Genomic DNA, 19,027 nt, shown 5'->3' with positions numbered 1-19,027 from the left:
TTGAGCATTGTGGTCCTGGCTGGTGGGCAGGGCCGTAGCTAGGGGGTGGTGAGGGGCACAGGCAATGGGAGGAGGGCACAAAATCAGCTTAAAAATATGTCCATAAATATAAATATTGATTATTAAAGGTAAAGGGACCCCTGATCATTAGGTTCAGTTGCAGACGACTCTGGGGTTGTGGCACTCGTCTAGCTTTATTGGCCGAGGGAGCCGGCGTTTGTCTGCAGACAGTTTTTCCGGGTCCTGTGGCCAGCATAACTAAGCCCCTTCTGGCGAACCAGAGCAGCGCACGGAAACACCGTTTACCTTCCCGCCGGAGTGGTACCTATTTATCTACTTGAACTTTGACGTGCTTTCGAACTGCTAGGTTGGCAGGAAAATATCGATTATTACCTCATAATAATGGTTTTTAATAGAGGGTGAATTGAATGGGTGGAGGGGGGTGTTGGAGGAGAGGCAGAAAGAAGAGCTAATTTGTCCAGCCAGGGCTAGGGGGGCGCAATCTGGATGGTGTTCTTTGCAAGTATTTCAGCAACCAGCAAGTGGTGACTTCCATTGGAAACTGGTCAGTGTTTCACAAAAGAAAGCACATTGTTGCATAAAATTTGCATGTGCTTTGTGTCATATGGGAACACATTCACCCCTCCATGTTGCTGCTATATGTTGTGAAAGAAAGAAAGAAAGAAAGAAAGAAAGAAAGAAAGAAAGAACAGAGACCGGAAGTGGCACTGGTTCTATGTATCTTATAGAAGCATTTCCTTATCTCTTCCAATGTCTAACTTAACCCATAATAATTGTGGGGAAAGAATATCGCCACAGGAATGTGTTCCTTATAACCTCCATTATTTTCTGCCATGTTGTCACCTTGAATATGTTAAGAAAACTGCAGTTCTAACTTAAGGTTACCAGATTTTTTCCCCAATGAATCCAGGGACACTTTTCAGCTTCAATGGATTTTGTATGGGGACTGATTTGTAAATCCGGGGACGTCTGGTAACCTTATTCTAACTTACTTGTTTCTTTCGAGGTGAAGGACCACCTTCTCACCATTCACTCTCATTTCATAGTCTGCGGCATCTTCATACTTGGCCTGCATTTGAAAAGTGTGGATGAGCAGCTGTTGATTAGAGGTGGGGGTTTTTGCGGGGGACAGGCAAACAAAGGAAAACTGCTATAGCATCACAACAACTGCTAATAAATACTGCTGAATTAAAGATCTCATCCCAAGTCACTCATTTGTGTCTTGAAGGCCACAGTAAGGTCTCAGATCCAGGAAGGTACAATTTCAATTACTACTAATTACCACCTCAATTGCTACTTCCCAAACCTATAAACCTGAGGCCCATTGTGCACATTTGTACAGACATCTTCTTTTAAAAAAATGCTTTTGTCTCTGGATTAGTGCAGTAGCGAACATGGACTATACCCAGAGTTTCAAGCATGTGTCACAATGAGCAAAATGGCCTATATATATATATATGAATAAACATTCACAAACTTTTTATTGATAACATTTGGATAGTTAAATTAAGGATCTGTACAGTTTTGTAACATGCAGAAAATAACATATGTTGATAAACCAGAGAGAGGAGCTGAGGGAAGTCTGGGGAGGGGAGGGGAGGTGGGTTATGTTTTGGGCAGGGGGGAGGGAATATGAAATATATGTTGTTTGATTTACCAGATTCGCAAAAAAAGCAGTTTAAAATTGTGTGTCATGTTTGAGCCCAATGGCTACTGAGCTAGCAGCCTGAAGAATGCCTAGCAAAGGCATTCTTCAGGCTGCTAGCTCTGTGGCCACAAACAGGGGTGGTGAAATGGGAAGGTGCCCCTGCCCCACCACTGGAGAGCCAACGAGTTGCTGCCCACATGGGCATCCTGTTACCAGTGGGGTTTCCAGCAAGATCTGTCACGACTGCTTCACCCCAGCTCCTGGCCCTGGCCAGCCAGCCACAGGCATCAGGGCCTCTGATCTCCACACTATCTTCCCCCAACACAGGAAGCTGTGGTGTGCACTGGAGAGTAACATAAGCAGCATGTTTCCCACACCAGCACACATAGTCAAGTCTGGATGGAAATAACTATCTGTTGGAGAGGTGTTTGGAGAAAATGTCTCCCTCCCTCCCTCCCTCCCTCCCTCCCTCTCTCCTGTACCTGCAAAGGCCAATTTTACTTCTATTCTCAATGCAGCTGTTTTGCACAAGAGCAGTCCTGCACAAAGCAGCTGTTCTAAAAATAAAAAAATACTGTAAGCATGCCTTCAGCAGCAACCAGTGGAAATGGACACTGCATCATTTCCTTTGCGCTGATGGAAACAAAATGACCAGATTGTGGTCAGGTGCTGAGAAAAAGGATGTAGGGGTGGAGATAGATGGCACCAAACATGTAGAAAACCACAAAACCACCCCACGGTGCACATCAGTGCATCCACACTTGAGCAACATGTGATTTTATGTTGGACTTTGTCCCTTACCACATAATCCATAGATTGGTTAAATAAAATTAAATGGGGGGAGGGAAGGGGGAATGCAGTCTGCCGCTTGGACAAGGATGCTATTACGTTGCCTTGCCTCAGTTGCTTCGTTTCCCAGAAAGCAGAAGAAGCAACAAGGGGATCATCTATCTTGGACCTGGACCTCACCAACAGGGAGGAACTGATTGACAAAGTGGAAGTACTGGGAATACTGGGAATCTTGGGAGGAAATGATCTTGTCCTTTTGAGTTTCATGACACAGAGGCAAGGGAAAGCTGAGAGATGCCCTCTGGACATTAAGAAGACCGATTTCAAAAAGCTTTAGGAGCTACTGGGTGAGATGCCATGGTCACAAAAACTCAAAGAGAAGGGAGTTCAAGATGGATGGGAGTTTCTTAAAGGTTAAATATGGAAGCTACAAATGCAGACAATTCCAATAAGAATGAAAAGTGGGAGGCATCTAAAGAAACTGATATGACTGCATAAGGAGCTTCATTGGAAATTTTCAAGCAGAGGTTGGAAGGTACATGTCTTTGGTGCTTTAGTTGAGAATTCTGCACTGCAGGGAGTTGGACTAGATGACCCTCAGGAACCTTTCCAACTCAACAATTCTATGATTCTATGTGAAAGGCACAATAAACATGTACATGTTTGATGCATCAAATCCACCATGAATTGTTGTGTGTACACAACCAAACAGGCAGTTCTTTTTTACCTTGTGGTTCTGACTTCCTCCGACATCTCTTTTGTGCAATGCATGGATTTTTTGTGGATACACTACTTCGTAGTCCTTCACTCCAGGAAGTTCCTTCAGGGAGTTCCCTTCATTGAGGAGGAAAGAAAGAAATGTTTGCTTTATTCTGAAATTCCCTTTCCCACACATGATTTAATTGCCATTCATGTTGTGAACTGCCCTGTGATCTTCAGATGAAGGGCTGTATATCAATCAAAAATAATCAAATAATAATAATAAGTTAAGTGAACAGTCCAGCATAGACCCTGTTTCCTATTGAATCGAAGCCCAGCTACATAAAATGTCCTTCTCTCCATACAAATTTCTTTTGCATGGTTTGTTTGTTTCCTGAAATGGCTGATTTAACAGCCTTTGACAGGTGGTGGCTTATAATAACAAATGCACACACCCTTGCTCCCTTGCTGAAGGAAACGGTTTGGCCACTTGAAAGAAGCCAGCAAAAAAACCACAACCCAGCAACATAACAAATGAACATAAGAAGAGCCCTGCAGGATCAGGCCCATCAAGTCCAGCATTCTGTGCTCACAGTGGCCAACTAGCTGAGCACAACAACACTATACCCAGTTGTGATTCTTAGCAACTTGTATTCAGGGGCACACTGACTCCAACAGTGACAAACCTACAGCTAAAATTCTATATATGCTTACCTGAGAGTAAGCTGCTTTGAACACAATGGGACTTACTTTCGAGGAAATGTGCATAGGATCCTCCCATAAGTTTTGCAACCTGCTAGCAAGATGTAGTCTGGAGGAGACTACTTGCTGTTTGGGCCTGTCTGTTCATTTCAGCTAATCCTGCACCCAAGATACATGCAGAAAATGTGTGAGCACACAAACACCCTTCTTTTCTGTCAAGGGGCACAGTCTATTTGGGGCTGCATGATGGCAGTGAGCAGCTGTGTGAGAGCCAGTGAAAGGCAAACTGGGAGACTAAAGTGTTCTGGTCTAACCCCACTTCACTTCCCACAATGATTTTCTGTTTCAATTTCAATTTCATTTATTTGGACTACTGTACAAGGGTCTTAAGCATCAAATGCAGTATAGCATTATCAAAATAATCACAGCAGAGTAAACACCTTCACAAATGGTGCCTTTAAAAATAAGAGTACATCCATGCACACTCAGAAACAATGAAAACTACATCACAGGTGTGCATTGCGCATGCACAACGGGGCCCCACAATGTTGGGCACAACTCGGTGCCTCTGATCAACATCAAGTAATTTATAGATCACTTTGTAACATAAAGCCATACAAGCGATGTGAAAGATGAAAACAGAATAACACACAAGTCTTGAAAACAATACAATCAGGTTAGCTCAGTCAGCAGAGCATGAGACTCTTGATCCCAGGATCATGGGTTCAAGCTCCACATTGGGGGAAGGATTCCTGCATTACAGGGGTTGGACTAGATTACCCCCATGGTCCCTTACAACCCAACAATTCTAAGATTCTATGATTTCAGCAAACTCTAAAAACATTCACACCATCTTTACAAACTCTGAAAGCAATAAAACAATTTCTTCACACCTCAGGGAAAGCCTTCTTAAACGTGTGTGTGTCTGTATTCAGTAGGGGCCGAAAAATCACGATGCTAGCTATCTAATTTCAACTGGCAATTGATTCCAGAGAGCTGGAGCTGCAGCAATAAGAGCCCAGTTTTTAATACAAGCTAAGAGCACCTCTGGGACATATGATACTCTCAGCAGTACCCACCTGACAAGTGCAGATGCTGGGCAGGGACAGATGGGGTGAAGCAGAGCACTGTGTGCATCATGCACCCCCTCTTGCACTCCCTTAAGTATCCCACTGCACTCAGTATGATGGAGCGTGCTCCACGTTGCCAGTGGCGTAGCGGGGGTTTTCAGCACCCGGGTCAAGGCAAGTAATTTGCGCCCCCTAACCCGTGGATTTGCGCCCCCTAACCCTAACCCCCAGATGTTGCGCCCGGTGCAGCCGGCCTCCCCCCCTGCACCTCCCACGCTACGCCACTGTGTAACATTCCATTACAACCTCTTTGCTTCAGGCAGCAAAATCTCTTGGGGCTATTCCTGTACACACAATTGTTTTTCTCTCCACACCCCACTGGGACAAGTGTTCAACATGGGGCAGGGGAGGTAAGGGGGAGGGCTTAATGGAATACAAAAGCCACTCCACAATTTTAGCTAAATTATGTTACTCTATATCATGGTCCCCTTATAAAAACCACAGCTATGTGAGCATCTCAAATGGTCAGGGAAAACACCCCTTTTTGAACACTGCAAGCTAGTGTTGATTGTTGGAGTGGAAGTTCTCCAAATGAATGTACCTACCTTAGATGCACCAAAGAACCTGTGCTTTCCCAGGATTCACTAATACTATTTTGCATCTTGTGTTCCATATACAGATGCCAAGTAGACGGGAAGTTGAATCTTACTTCATCACAGCAGCCAACAGAAACTAGCAGAAGAAGCAGAGATCAGGCTGCTTGACACAAAAGAGGGGAATGTCCAGTCTCAAGGCATGACTGGTGGGAAGTGCTGCTCTTTCCCATCCTCCAGCATCTGCTGCCTGAGGTAAGTGCTTCACTCTGCCTAATAATAAGGTCAAGCCCAGTGGAATTTTTGATCCTTCCATGAATAAACAAGCTTTCCATGTAATATTTTCAGCTGAATTGCCCTAAGACAAGTATCCAACATACAATATTGCAAACTCTACACATTTTCAGAGAAAACTAGAACTATGCTTGCAACACTCCCATTTGCACATCATTGCTCACCCTGCTCTATTGGTGTATCTGCCATGTTCATTTCCTCTTCAGCAGCTTGTCTACCACTGTTTTCACAGTTTGTTCTTAGGTGAAAGATATGCTAAGAAAATGCCCTTCAACATGTTCAGATGCAATGATTCACAATGCACCACACCAATAGCACTATGCAAAATGGCAGGCTGTGCACTACAGGAGACTCAGAAGAACCTGTGGATCAGGCCAAAGGACTATCTAGTCCAACATCCAGCTGTTTCCTAGTTCTGCTGGATCTCTCAGCGGCATTTGATACCATCAACCATAACATCCTTCTGGACCGTCTTGAGGGGCTGGGAGCTGGGGGCACTGTCATACAGTGGTTCCACTCCTTTCTCCTGGGCCGTGTCCAGAAAGTGGTGTTGGGGGGATGAGTGTTCAGACCCCTAGGCTCTCACTTGTGGGGTGCCTCAGGGTTCCGTCCTCTCCCCCATGCTTTTCAACATCTACATGCAGCCACTGGGAGAGATCATCAGGGGGTTTGGGCTGGGTGTTCATCAGTATGCGGATGATACCCAGCTCTACCTCTCTTTTAAATCAGAACCAGTGAGGGCGGTGAAGGTCCTGTGTGAGCGTCTGGAGGCGGTTGGAGGATGGATTGCGGCTAACAGATTGAGGTTGAATCCTGACAAGACAGAAGTACTGTTTTGGGGGGACAGGAGGCAGGCAGGTGTGGGGGATTCCCTGGTCCTGAATGGGGTAATTGTGCCCCTGAAGGACCAGGTGCGCAGCCTGGGAGTCATTTTGGACTCACAGCTGTCCATGGAGGCACAGGTCAAATCCGTGTCAGAGCAGCTGTTTACCAGCTCCATCTGGTACGCAGGCTGAGACCCTATCTGCCTGCGGACTGCCTCGCCAGAGTGGAGCATGCTCTGGTTATCTCCCACTTAGACTACTGCAATGCGCTCTACGTGGGGCTACCTTTGAAGGTGACCCGGAAATTACAACTAATCCAGAACGCGGCAGCCAGACTGGTGACTGGGAGTGGCCGCCACTGTACCACCCTTCATCCAAGGACCACAGCTCGTGTGTAAGACATGCTGTATCTCTGTACTCAGCTGAGATATTAACTGCCAAAGACTGGAGGAAGGGGCTGAGCTCTGAAGAATGACAATGTGTGTTAATAAATCTGCAAGGAACATTCTGAATCAGCTTATTAAGACTTTTACGTATTACAGATGGGAATTTATACTATGCAGTTTTTCATCATTGTAATTCCTTTTCATACATTTATAATCCACCTTTCTTCTGTCACAGAACCCAAGGCAGCATTCATGGGTTTCCCAGGGTGTCACCCAACCTGACACTGACCCGCCTACTTTTCAGCAAGGTTGTGGCCTTCTGCTCCTTCGGGCCATGTTCTTGGACCAGCATCTTCTCCTCTTCTCCCTCCCCCTTGTTTTATTTACCATTCAGCCAGGGGAAGGGTTTGGGGGAAGCTAGCTCCCTACTTCATGTCTTTCAGCTTATCTTGACAGTATTACACTACTACTGCTGTTGCTCTTTGAAAAGGACAGTCTAGAGCAACGGGAAGCCAGTGCAAGGCAACTTTGATGTGATAACCTTTTTACACATACACATATCACAACAATCTCAACCTAGGAAGGAAGGACATCATTTCACAAGTGTCACTCCGGGATGAAAGGGCAACATTTCACAAGTGCAAAATAAAACATTGTGTTCCAGTAAACAAAGTGCTTATGGTTAGAACACAAAGCCCCCTTTAATGTTTTATTTTTTGTCAATTTGGAAATCTAGACTATAGAATATTCCTAGCACTGAGACACAGAAGAGTCAAAATGTCTCAAAAAGCAAAGAAGTCTAAATCCCATTATTACTGAAGATGATGATGATGATCCATATTCAACAAGTATCATCTTTGAAAAGAATTTGAACATTTCAGTAGGTGGGGAAAGTAGCAACAAAAGTTTTGATCAGGGCTTTTTTTTAGATCATGTGACATCTCCTCCCCTATTTTACTAGATTCATCAGCTTGTAATTTATTTTCAAATCCAACAGAAAGTACTACTTTAGAGTTGGGGAACTGCTTCCAGGTGGAAACAGTTGCCTACCTGTCAATCACCAGATGGTTTGCTCTTAGGACCAATTAGTCTATGATTGTTGACAGCAAGCTCTCCTAATTGCATTGAAAAGTTCCTGATGGGCACTCCCTGATCACAGAGGAGATTACCTTCAGCAAGCCACACTTGCATAGGAACAACCAGAAGTTCACTTCAAGCTCTTGATTGTTTTCCTGCAGCCATGTCCTTACCTGCCCGACCCCACATATGGTGTCAGTTGTGTGGGGCAGGTGGGGATGGATGGGGAAAATGACATTGCAAACCAAATTAGGTCCTGTAACAGGTCTAATTTGGCCCATGGGCCAGAGTTCCAATATTACATTGAAAGCCTGAACAGCTTGAGATCACTATACATGAAGGACCACTCCACATTACTTTGCATGCTCAATCAGTCAATACATTGGACAAAACCTTCTCCATTGTGGCACCCATGTAATGGAATTCTTGTCCACTTAACTCACAGCAGCTGCATGGACTTTCACCTTTCATTCTTCCCCTTGCAGCATTAAAAATACTTCTGAACATTCTGTGACACTCACAGCATGAATGAATACCAGCCTCCTCCATCCTGGCATCCTCCAGATGCTCCTGGACTACGTCTCCCATCATTCCTGACCATTGATGATGCTGGTTGTGACTGATGGGAGTTGGTGTCCAAAAACATCTGGAGAATACCTGGTTTGGGAGGGCTAGTATACACACTCATATGCAAACATTTCAAAATTAGCACACAGCTTGGGAAGGAGGGTCTACATAGGGATTAGTCACACGCCACTCCACTTTTAATTACTATTTGTTGCATAGTTGTTGCTGCATTTGCCTATCTCTGTGTGTATGCTTGTGTGCTAGGATAGTGAGAGAGAATTTTTCATTTATGTACTTTGGTGTTTGTTTATATTCAGAATATATATATATATATAAACCTCTTAATTAGAAACAAAAACCTTCAAGTGGTGTACATAAAACAGTTATAAATAATATGCAGATAAAATCAGAAAATATTAAACCCTAGTATACCTAACTAAAGTACATATCTGAAAAACCTTGCCGAAAAAAAGTTTTGAATAGGATACATGCATGATGTAAATAGGCAGAGTTCCAAGGTGTGCTGGTGCCACACTAAAGGATGAAACCACAGCAAAGATTATATGGCACATGTAAAAATGCAAGTTCTGCCTTTCCAGCCATAAAGGCCTTGGAGGTGGTGTGATGGATCCCTATATATAACCACCATGAGTTGTCTTTTGGGTTTTGTGTGAGGGTAAACTTAGATCCTTGGAGACTCAGGGAGAAGTCGTCCAAATAAGAAAAGATTTATAAAAGTTGATAAAACAAAGGTGGTGTCAGTTGATAAAGATCTTTCAGGGAACAGTTAATTTATTAATAATTATGCTAAATCTTGTGGATATTACGGGCTTCTAAACAAAGTAGTAAACACACAGCTTCTTTTAAACTTCAGTTGTTTATTTTAAGTTATTACTCTTCAGTTAAATATGTTATAGGTTACTAGAATACATGGTAATTATTATTTCCAGTGATTTCACTTCAGTTCTTTAAACTTAATTGCTCTCTCTTAATCCATCTCCCCACCTGAATCTCAGAAATGGCTTTTTTATTTTCCCTCCCAAAGCACTGGCTCCACCCCCTCTTGGTAGCCAATCGGAGAGAGGCTCCAGCCCTCTGGTGGAATTCTCAGGCACTGCATCACCAGACTCAGCTGTCCATCACAGGTGGTCTAAGGTAAGACATATATCTATTTCATAATATAGATATATTATATTAGAAAATAAGCTACAGATCAGAACAGAGAGGCAAAACTTGATACAACTGAAAACATTCATATTACTAAGGAGGAAAAAACAAACAGCTGAGGTAACAGAAATGCCTTCACGCTGCAACTAAAGGCCACAAAAGAGGAAGCCCTCTGGCTTCCTGACGTCAGGAGATCCACAGTCTCAGTGCGTCTCTGAGGACCTGCCATCCAATGCCTCATTCAGTGGACCATCTGAACGCAAAGAAATGCAGAACAAAGATTTCAGTAATGAATGCAGTGGGTAGGCAGGGCCATGTGGGAGAAGATGGTCCTTTAAATAGTCAGGGCCCAAAACATGAGGGCTTTCTTAATCATGGGGAGCACTCTGAATTGTTGATAGAAACATACTGGAGTGATATGCCTCCCCCCAGTAATCCACAGTCAAATGCCTTGTCCATTGCATCTTGCATCAGCTGAAGAGTCTAAACCCATTTCAAAGGCAGCCCCACAAAGTGGGCACTGTGGTAATCTAACCTGGGTGTGACCAAGATATGCATAACTGTGGACAGATCTGCTTTGTCCAAGAGAGAGCACAGTTGGCATGTTAGTCAAAGCCACAGAAAGGCACTCCTGGACACTGCTGCTGCTACCTGAGCAAAGCCAAACCAAGAGGCAAGCTCAAATTGTGAATGTGGTATTTCAATGGGAGAGCAATCCCATCCATAAGAACGTAAGAAGAGCCTTATGGATCTGGCCTATGGCCCATCTTGTCTAGCATCCTGTTCTCACAGTGGCCAACCAGATGCCCACAAGAAAGACCCAAGCGTAACAACGTTCTCCACACCTGTAATTCCCAGAAACTGACACTCCGAGGCATACTGATTTTGACAGTGGATGTAGAACATAGTCATTGTGTCAAGCAGTCACTGATAGACTTATCCTCCATGAATTTGGCTACTCCTCTTTTAAATTCATTCAAATCAGTGGCCATCACTGCTTCTTGTGGGAGCAAATGCCATAGTTTACCTATGAAGAAGGGTGGTTTTCTTTTTGTCTGTCCTGAATCTTTCAACATTCAGCTTCATTGGATGGCCCTGAATCCTTGTATTTTGAGTGACGAGGGGCAGGGACTATTCCCTGTCCACTTCTCCACTTTATGCATCATGTATCTGGTTATTTGCCTTTTCCCTTAACTAAGAAGCTCCACTTTTCCTCATGGTGGAGTTGCTCCATTTTCTTGATTTTTGTTGCTGCTTTCTTAACCTTTTCCAACTCTACAAAATCTTTTTTGAGGCATAGTGTCCAAAACAATATACAGTATTTCTAGTGTGGTCACACCATAGATTTGTATAACAGCGTTGTGATATTTTCAGTTTTATTTTCAATTCCTTCCCTAAAGGTCCCTAGCATAGCCTTCACCTTTTTCACAGCTGTCCCCACATAAAGAACAAGTTATATTCCCTAATCCTGGACCAGCTTTCCCACTGACCAGCAGCAATTCCATCTTATCTGAGTGAAGCCTCGGTGACTAGGCCAGGAGAAGGAAAATCCCTCTGCCTCCAGCTTGGGCTGAAAGTGGGCTCAGCAGAAAGAGGTTGAGTGAGGACTGACTTATGGATGAGTAAGCATTGGTTTATAAAGATGCAAAGCTAAGGAGCAGGTGACTTAGAGAGGAAATTGTGATGAATCACTCTCATGTTATAGAGCATGTTCTTTGCAAACTTTTCCATTCAGTTCAACCTGTCAACAACCTTGTTCAGAAGTCAAGAGCCTGTTGTGTCTAGAACACACCCTGCCCTGCCACCCACCCACAATCACCAGTGAGGACATGCATAATCCAAGGATTGTAAATCCTAATCCAAAGTATGCCATAAGAAACCAACAAGGTATCTAGGGGGACATGGGGAACTTGCGGTCCTTCCAGCTCCCATCAACCCCAGCCAGCATGGTTAGGGATGATGAGAGCTGCACTCCTCCTACACCTGGGGGGCCACAGGTTCCCCATCCCTGATTTAGGGAGTCTGGAGGGCAGCAGTCTGCCTTACAGCGGAGCGAGGGCATGTTCAAATCAGATTTATCTGAAAGCAAACAACTATCTCTTGTGGTGAATCTTGCCTCCGCCACCCCATCCTAAATCTGAAAATGTACCTCTGTATGCTGATTGCCAAATACTTTTTTCCTGTCTAGAAGTGGACTCCAGAAATGGTTCAGCACAAATCAGTGATGGAGTTTATCCAGATGATTATAAATCCACAGTCCGTAGTATGAATGGACCAAATTTCCAATTTTAGTTTTCCTCAGTTTCTGCTATCCCAATCATAAATTCAGTTTGCAACATTCTGACAACATTTCTGCATCAGTTTGCCATTTATTTTATATCTTTAAGAAAGTGACCAAGAGAGCATTTTTGTGTGCATTTATCCTAACATACACATTTTTGTAAACAATTTTCTCTAATAGAGTGCATTTGATTATGTCATTTCAATTAATACGAGCATTTTTGAGCACACATAAACATTTTTCCCTTGGAGAACTGCATTGCAAAACTCAGAGAAGTGCAAATTTTGAAGGATAGCTGCATTTCTGTTTACATATTTTTGAGAACTGCAAATTAGATATACAGTATTTGCATTAAAATGTGAACCAAATTGAATTTCTCTTCTATCCCCAAGCTGAAATAGACACAAAATTTCAAAGTTGCTACTAAATTGTATGTGGACTATGGCAAAAAATATCTATTTCCACGTGGAGGAAAGGTCATAGCTCAGTGGCACAGCATCTGCTAAAGAATGCTACTCAGTATAAGGTGAAGTATCCTATGTTCCCATGCCATGCACATGAAAAGTCATAGCCTACAATTTAGGCCCTAAACAAATTCAAATTAGTCAAATTTGAGGTGGGCAAAACTGCTGAGAAATGGGTCTTGTCAATTCAGGGCAGACTTATCCTGAATATCCCCAGATATTCATTCCTGTGAAAAATAACACCTTGGGAAACTTTTATATAATCGAATCAACAATTTATTTCTTAGACAAATGCTTTGGATCTCAGTTTTGGGATTGTATATTTATCATTTTGTTGTTGGATCTTTATTCTACTTTACGTGGTTTTGTGATTGCTATGAGGGCTCATGTGGTTTAAACAATAAGGTTAATCGTGCATGTGCTTGAGACATATTACTCCTCCTCCTCCACTCCTCCTTCTCCTCCTCCTCCCATACCCTCCAACACTTTGAAGCCAAAATCCAGGACGCCATCTTCCCATACATCATCTTCCCATCTTTTGGTTGCACTGTGGTTTGCCCCGACTCAAAAGCACTTTTTTGGGTATGACACCCCTAAACACACATTTTGGGGCATCGTGCAAGATTGCGGCCCCAAAAAGCACCTTTTGGGAGGGAAATCACAGCATGAAATCACACAAGATCATAGTAACCAAAATGGCCGTTGTCTCATGATAAAAAACAGCATGTCTCAATTGTACCGGGACACTTCTGGGGTATGTCATCATTAGCAAAAAGGCTCCACCAAATGTTGGGAATCTGTTGGATTAGTTGTGTTTGTTGTTGCTCACCTCTGCAGCCCCACAGGCCTCTGAGAAGGGTGGAGCCCTGGTGCAATGGCCACTGATGAAGACAATAATATTCTCCTGTTTGGACACCGTGAGTTAGGGGCATTCTAGTTAAAATGTCCCACACATTATTGCCCCACATTATTGCTTTCCTTCACATTCACACCCACATCTCTGCAGGCAGAGCTGAACAAACATATGGGTCACATGTATGCCACCTTCAGTTCAATGGTAGATGAAAAGTGGGATATAAATGTAAGAAAATATGTACCTGTCAGGACTGCCGCTAGGTCCCAGCTCACAGAGGACCAACGCCCAGTGGATGTTATATACAAAAGTCTTTATTAAAGTTTAGTTTCCATTTCCAAGCTCTGGGCGCGCAGACCCACGTCTCGACGCTAGACCGGCTAAGTCCCCTCTGACTCACTGCTCCACCCACACCAGTTTAAGATTCTAGCCCGGCTCCACCTCCTACGCTGTTCTTTCCTTCACTGGGTCCTTCTGCCCTCTGGGGTTCCCTCCTTCCTGGACTCCTCTGACGCTGAGCCTCCTGAGTCTTGCCCCTCCCTCCGGCGGGCTTTAGGACCTGGCTCCCTTTCCGGGCTCCCTGCTGTGCCGCGCTCCTGTACATTTGAACTTGGCGCGCGCGCCCAGCCGGTGACTTTCCTTCTGACCGTTTCCCCGCTTCCTGATGTGGGCGTTGCCAAACCTGACTCCTCTCCTCCCTCTGGTGGTGAGGACACTGGTCCCGACTCCTGGGACTCCCCCTCCCCACTGCGCTCTGGTGGAGAAGCTGGTCCTGATTTCCAACTGCTGCTCAGGGACTCCCCGCTAGCCCCTTCCTCCTGGGGCTTCCCCCCTGGAGCCCCCTTCGCTCTGGCCACCGGCGCTCCCTTCTGTGAGTCCTCCGATTCGCTAGAGAGGCTTGTGGAATAACTCTGGCCACTGTCACTGCCTGCGCCCCCCTCGTACTCCTCCTCCTCACTCTCCATTTGCTCCCCCTCCTGTGTCTCTCCTTCTGAACCCCTGACAGTACCATTCACAGATGTGGATTAACCTCACAAATATTCTCTTGCATGCCTAGCTTCCAACCGCTTGCCAAATACTAACTATATTTATCTTTGCAAAGTTTGCATGAAACTATTGCGTTCAGAACTTCCAGATTCTCTGGTTTAAATTTTTTTTTAAAAAAAAGAATCAGGTTTTTGGTCACAGTTTGTTGAGGCCAAGACTGTTTAATTCATAATTGTTTTTTCTTCAGGACTATTCATATCTGCATAGATAATGTGTGAGCATGCCTGCCAGGTATAAAGTTCATCCATTAAATTACTACTTTCAGAGACTTGCCTGTATGTTTAGCACAGCCCAGACATAAGATTGGCCTTAGGCTATGAAATGCTAGTAGTAGTAGTAGTGACTAATTAGCTTTTCACTGGAAAGGGCTATGCATAGAACTTAAACTCCTACTGAATAACAGGAAATGAATTAGGGAGTAAATGAGGCCTCATCACTACTCAGTGCATCAGAATGCTGGATAACTTTACCCCAATACACACCCCTTATTCAGAGTGTATCTTCCACATGCTACAGAAATGGGTCAAAGTGTGCCAGGTGTGCAGCTCTGTGATGGCTCACTTTCAGAAGAGTGTAGCTGAAGGGCAGGGACTTGAAGCCTGCTGGATCAGTTGCATAACTAAGTTTCCCATGGGAAACTTGATCATGCAATAAATCCCTTTTTATAGTAGTTTTGCCAACCTATTGCTCAGTGCTTCCCAGACCCATAGCATATGGGTGGCAAATCCCCCTTTGCAGTTCCCAAGTGCTCCACAACCAGCTGGGTGCTTGGGAAATACAACACAAGCAGGACGACCCATTAGTCAGTCATGTGACATCATAATGATGTCAGGTGAGTGGCAGGTGGGTTGTCCCACCCACCTACCTGTCAAAGTTGGTTCACAAAGGTATAGACAGGTAAACAATCTGGTCTGCTGGGCCAAAATGAGGAGGAGGAGGAGGAGGAGGAGGAGGAGGAGGAGGAGGAGGAGAAGAAGAAGAAGAAGAAGAAGAAGAAGAAGAAGAAGAAGGAGGAGGAGGAGGAGGAGGAGGAGGAGGAGGAGGAGGAGGAGGAGGAGGAGAAGGAGAAGAACTCCCTGGTGTAGACAAATGACAATAAGATCAGGGGAAGGCCATGAAAATGGAAATAAGCCTGTGAGGAAAGGTTGAAGGTACTTGGTATGTTTAGTCTGGAGAAGAAAAAAAGACTGAGGTGGGGGAGATGAGCACATTCTTTAAATGCAAGAAGGGCTGCTACTTAGAAGTAAGTCTCACTGTGTTCAATGGGGCTTATTCCTAAGTAAGTGTGCACAGGATTCTTCGGTAATATTTCAGAATGAGGGGGGAATATAGTAGTACAGTGGTACCTCGGGTTAAGTACTTAATTCATTCCGGAGGTCCGTTCTTAACCTGAAACTGTTCTTAACCTGAAGCACCACTTTAGCTAATGGGGCCTCCTGCTGCCGCCACGCCGGCGGAACACAATTTCTGTTCTCATCCTGAAGCAAAGTTCTTAACCCGAGGTAATATTTCTGGGTTAGCGGAGTCTGTAACCTGAAGCGTATGTAACCCGAGGTACCACTGTAGTAGTAGTAGTAGTAGTAGTAAATGGCTCTGCTGGTTAGCCTGTTTTAATAGTTGCTTATTAGCAGACCCAAAAGTCAGCAGTCTTCATTCAACTGATGAAATGATACTGCATTCAAACAGATGGATCTAGTGATCAAATGAATCACCCGCTGCTTAGAGGGTTTGCCACGTGCTCCATGTAAGTGAAGTATGGACTAGGGACAGGCATTTGGGAATTGTGAATATCACACAGATACTTTGATGGTGGACTCCATCTGGATTTATTCCATCTCAGATGGCATGAGTAAGAGGGTGCGTTATGGATCTTGTTCTCTGTGTGGGCGGGCAGACCTATTTTGGGTATGCCAAACCTGAAGGCAAATTATTCAACAGCAACCTGGAGAACAGAACATGCCAACAACTAACATAGGACTTGATTAGCAGAATGCAGGGTGTGGGCGACTTCACTCAGAACTATTTAAGGACCCTGGCGGAACAACAACCCCTCATCCCTGAAACAAGCAGTGTGCTGCTGCTTTAGCTGCTGCAGCTTGTACCAAACTACACGGTGCAAGATAGGTGATTTCCCTGATCTACCCATTTGCAAGCAGTATTGCACAAAATATGGTGTGTGGTCGTTGTGCTTTTCCTCCAGGCCTTCATCACACAACTGACTGTCAGTTGGGGGCATAAAGGTGCACAGTTGTGTTACAGTACACTGGGGTGGAGGACATTTTTCAGCCTGAGGGCCACATCCCCTTCTAAGCAACCTTGATAGGGCCACATACCAGGGGTAGGAGGAGCCAGAGGGAGGTGGAGCAATGAATTTACAGAAGCCATCCCGGTTTCTGATTTGATACTGGAATGTCCCACTTTTCCTTAGGACGTCCCTATTTTCAATGAAGAAATGTTGGAGGGTATGGAGTTATCCAGCCCCCAAGCCATCTGAAGGCAGTCCTGTATAGGGAAGTTTTTTTAATGTTTAATGTTTTATTGTGTTTTATATATGCTGGAAAGCCAGATGGACAGGGTATTAAATTATAATAATATGTTCAGCATCTAAGTATGAACAATGTTTCTTAGCATGCTCAGTGAGGTTGAAAAGTCTGTATCTAGGCTGTACTAGTTCAGAATGTGGGTGGGGCTCATAGGACACCATTTTTATGCTCCATATGGGGGCCATTTACTTCAGCACAGTAAGAAGCCTGGTCATTTATGCATAGCATCAAGAGAGGAACCGCACCATCAGAAAAGGTTATCTATTTTGGACTTATCCAAAATAAATGAATTTTGAAAGAACTTAGAAATTCCCAATAGACCTACTGGTGGCCCTTTGGGCCATATCTAAAAAAAGGAAGATAGAGAGCTTCAAGACTAGAACTAGAAAAAGAGGAACATGACAATTCATTAACAGCTAGTGAAATTTTGGGATATTTTAAGTATGATCACACTTATTCATGTTGTTAAAATAAGGGAAATGGAGAGTGATATCTGTGTGGAGCATGTTTATTATGTAAGTGAAGGATGTGAGTTACAAGGTACAGTCTTAACTAATATGGAAGATACTGGTTGATGGAGCATGAATAACTTTACTGCATTAATCTTATTTGCACTACTATCAACATCAAAGAAATTTATAACTTAGTCTTATTGTTGACAATATGCAATATGTTGTTTTTTAAAAAATCTCTGCTGTATTTCAATTTACCATTTGGTTTTGTTATTTTGATGTCAACTAAGAATAAGTCATAGGGTTGTATTCCACTAAGTCCTACACAGAGTACACCCATTGAAACTAATGAACCCAAGTTACTCAGTGGGTAGCGTTGAATATTACCCAGGAATACTGTCCTACTGCTAACTGTAAATGGCCAACTGCACAGAATAATAGAATCCTAGAATCAACCTAGACAGCATCTTAAAAAGTAGAGACATCACCTTGCCAACAAAGGTCCATATACGATAGTAAAAGCTATGGTTTTCCCAGTAGTGATGTATGGAAGTGAGAGCTGGACCATAAAGAAGGCTGATCGCCGAAGAATGGATGCTTTTGAATTCTGGTGCTGGAGGAGACTCTTGAGAGTCCCATGGACTGCAAGAAGAACAAACCGATCCATTCTTAAGGAAATCAGCCCTGAGTGCTCACTGGAAGGACAGATCGTGAAGCTGAGGCTCCAATACTTTGGCCACCTCATGAGAAGAGAAGACTCCCTGGAAAAGACCCTGATGTTGGGAAAGATGGAGGGCACAAGGAGAAGGGGACGACAGAGGACGAGATGGTTGGATAGTGTCTTCGAAGCTACAAACATGAGTCTGACCAAACTGCGGGAGGCAGTGGAAGACAGAAGTGCCTGGCGTGCTCTGGTCCATGGGGTCATGAAGAGTCGGACACGACTAAACGACTAAACAACAACAACAGAATCATCTAGGGTCACCTAGTCCAACACCCTGCAATGCAGGAATCTCAACTAAAGCATCCATGACAGATGACCACAATGTTTAAGCCTCAATGTCCCTCTGCCATGGATGCTTTAGCTGAGATTCCTGCATTCTTGTGGGTTGGACTAGATAATCCTTGGGGTCCCTTCCAACTCTACAATTCTATGATTCAATGTGACAGCTCTTTGTGATGCATATCAATGTATGAAAGTCTTCACTGAGAAGGAAAGCGGAAGGTAGAAGGGCAGATTGTGGGCATGTTGGAGGTGTGCAGGAGATGGATCAGGGGAGGCCTTGCCAGTTCCTCATCATGCCCCTCCAAATGGAGAGAGGTCATATCCTAACCTGACATATGTATTCGCCCTCCCACAGGAGAGGCATCAGTTTTATTTAGAAAAAAATTGAAAAGCAAAAAGCAAATGCAAACCTCCTTCTACCCTGCTGCAATTAGGAATGGAAGAATCAGTCAGTTTTCGTTTCTCTCATTTTCTCATTTTCCTGTTCTCCACATTACCACATAAGTAGGTAAATCCATTTCAGTGTTAATTTCTTCTAATACAC

At 44.0% G+C, this 19,027-nt stretch overlaps 1 protein-coding gene across 1 annotated transcript in view; it reads right to left on the bottom strand.

Moving 5' to 3' along the window:
- Positions 1-19,027, bottom strand: part of ADAM28 (ADAM metallopeptidase domain 28) — a 74,058-nt gene that overhangs the window by 52,694 nt on the left and 2,337 nt on the right. Inside the window, exons 2-3 of the mRNA XM_083713503.1 lie at positions 3,186-3,292; positions 1,014-1,090 (exon numbers count right to left, since the gene is read on the bottom strand). Coding sequence (XP_083569629.1) covers positions 1,014-1,090; positions 3,186-3,292 — 184 coding nt within the window. The remainder of the gene's footprint in view (positions 1-1,013; positions 1,091-3,185; positions 3,293-19,027) is intronic.

The sequence above is a fragment of the Podarcis gaigeae genome (genome assembly GCF_964106915.1).
Source record: "Podarcis gaigeae genome assembly, chromosome: 15".
NCBI lineage: Eukaryota > Metazoa > Chordata > Lepidosauria > Squamata > Lacertidae > Podarcis > Podarcis gaigeae.
Note: the sequence above shows the minus strand (reverse complement) of the source record. Positions and strands in the feature narration are given on the sequence as shown.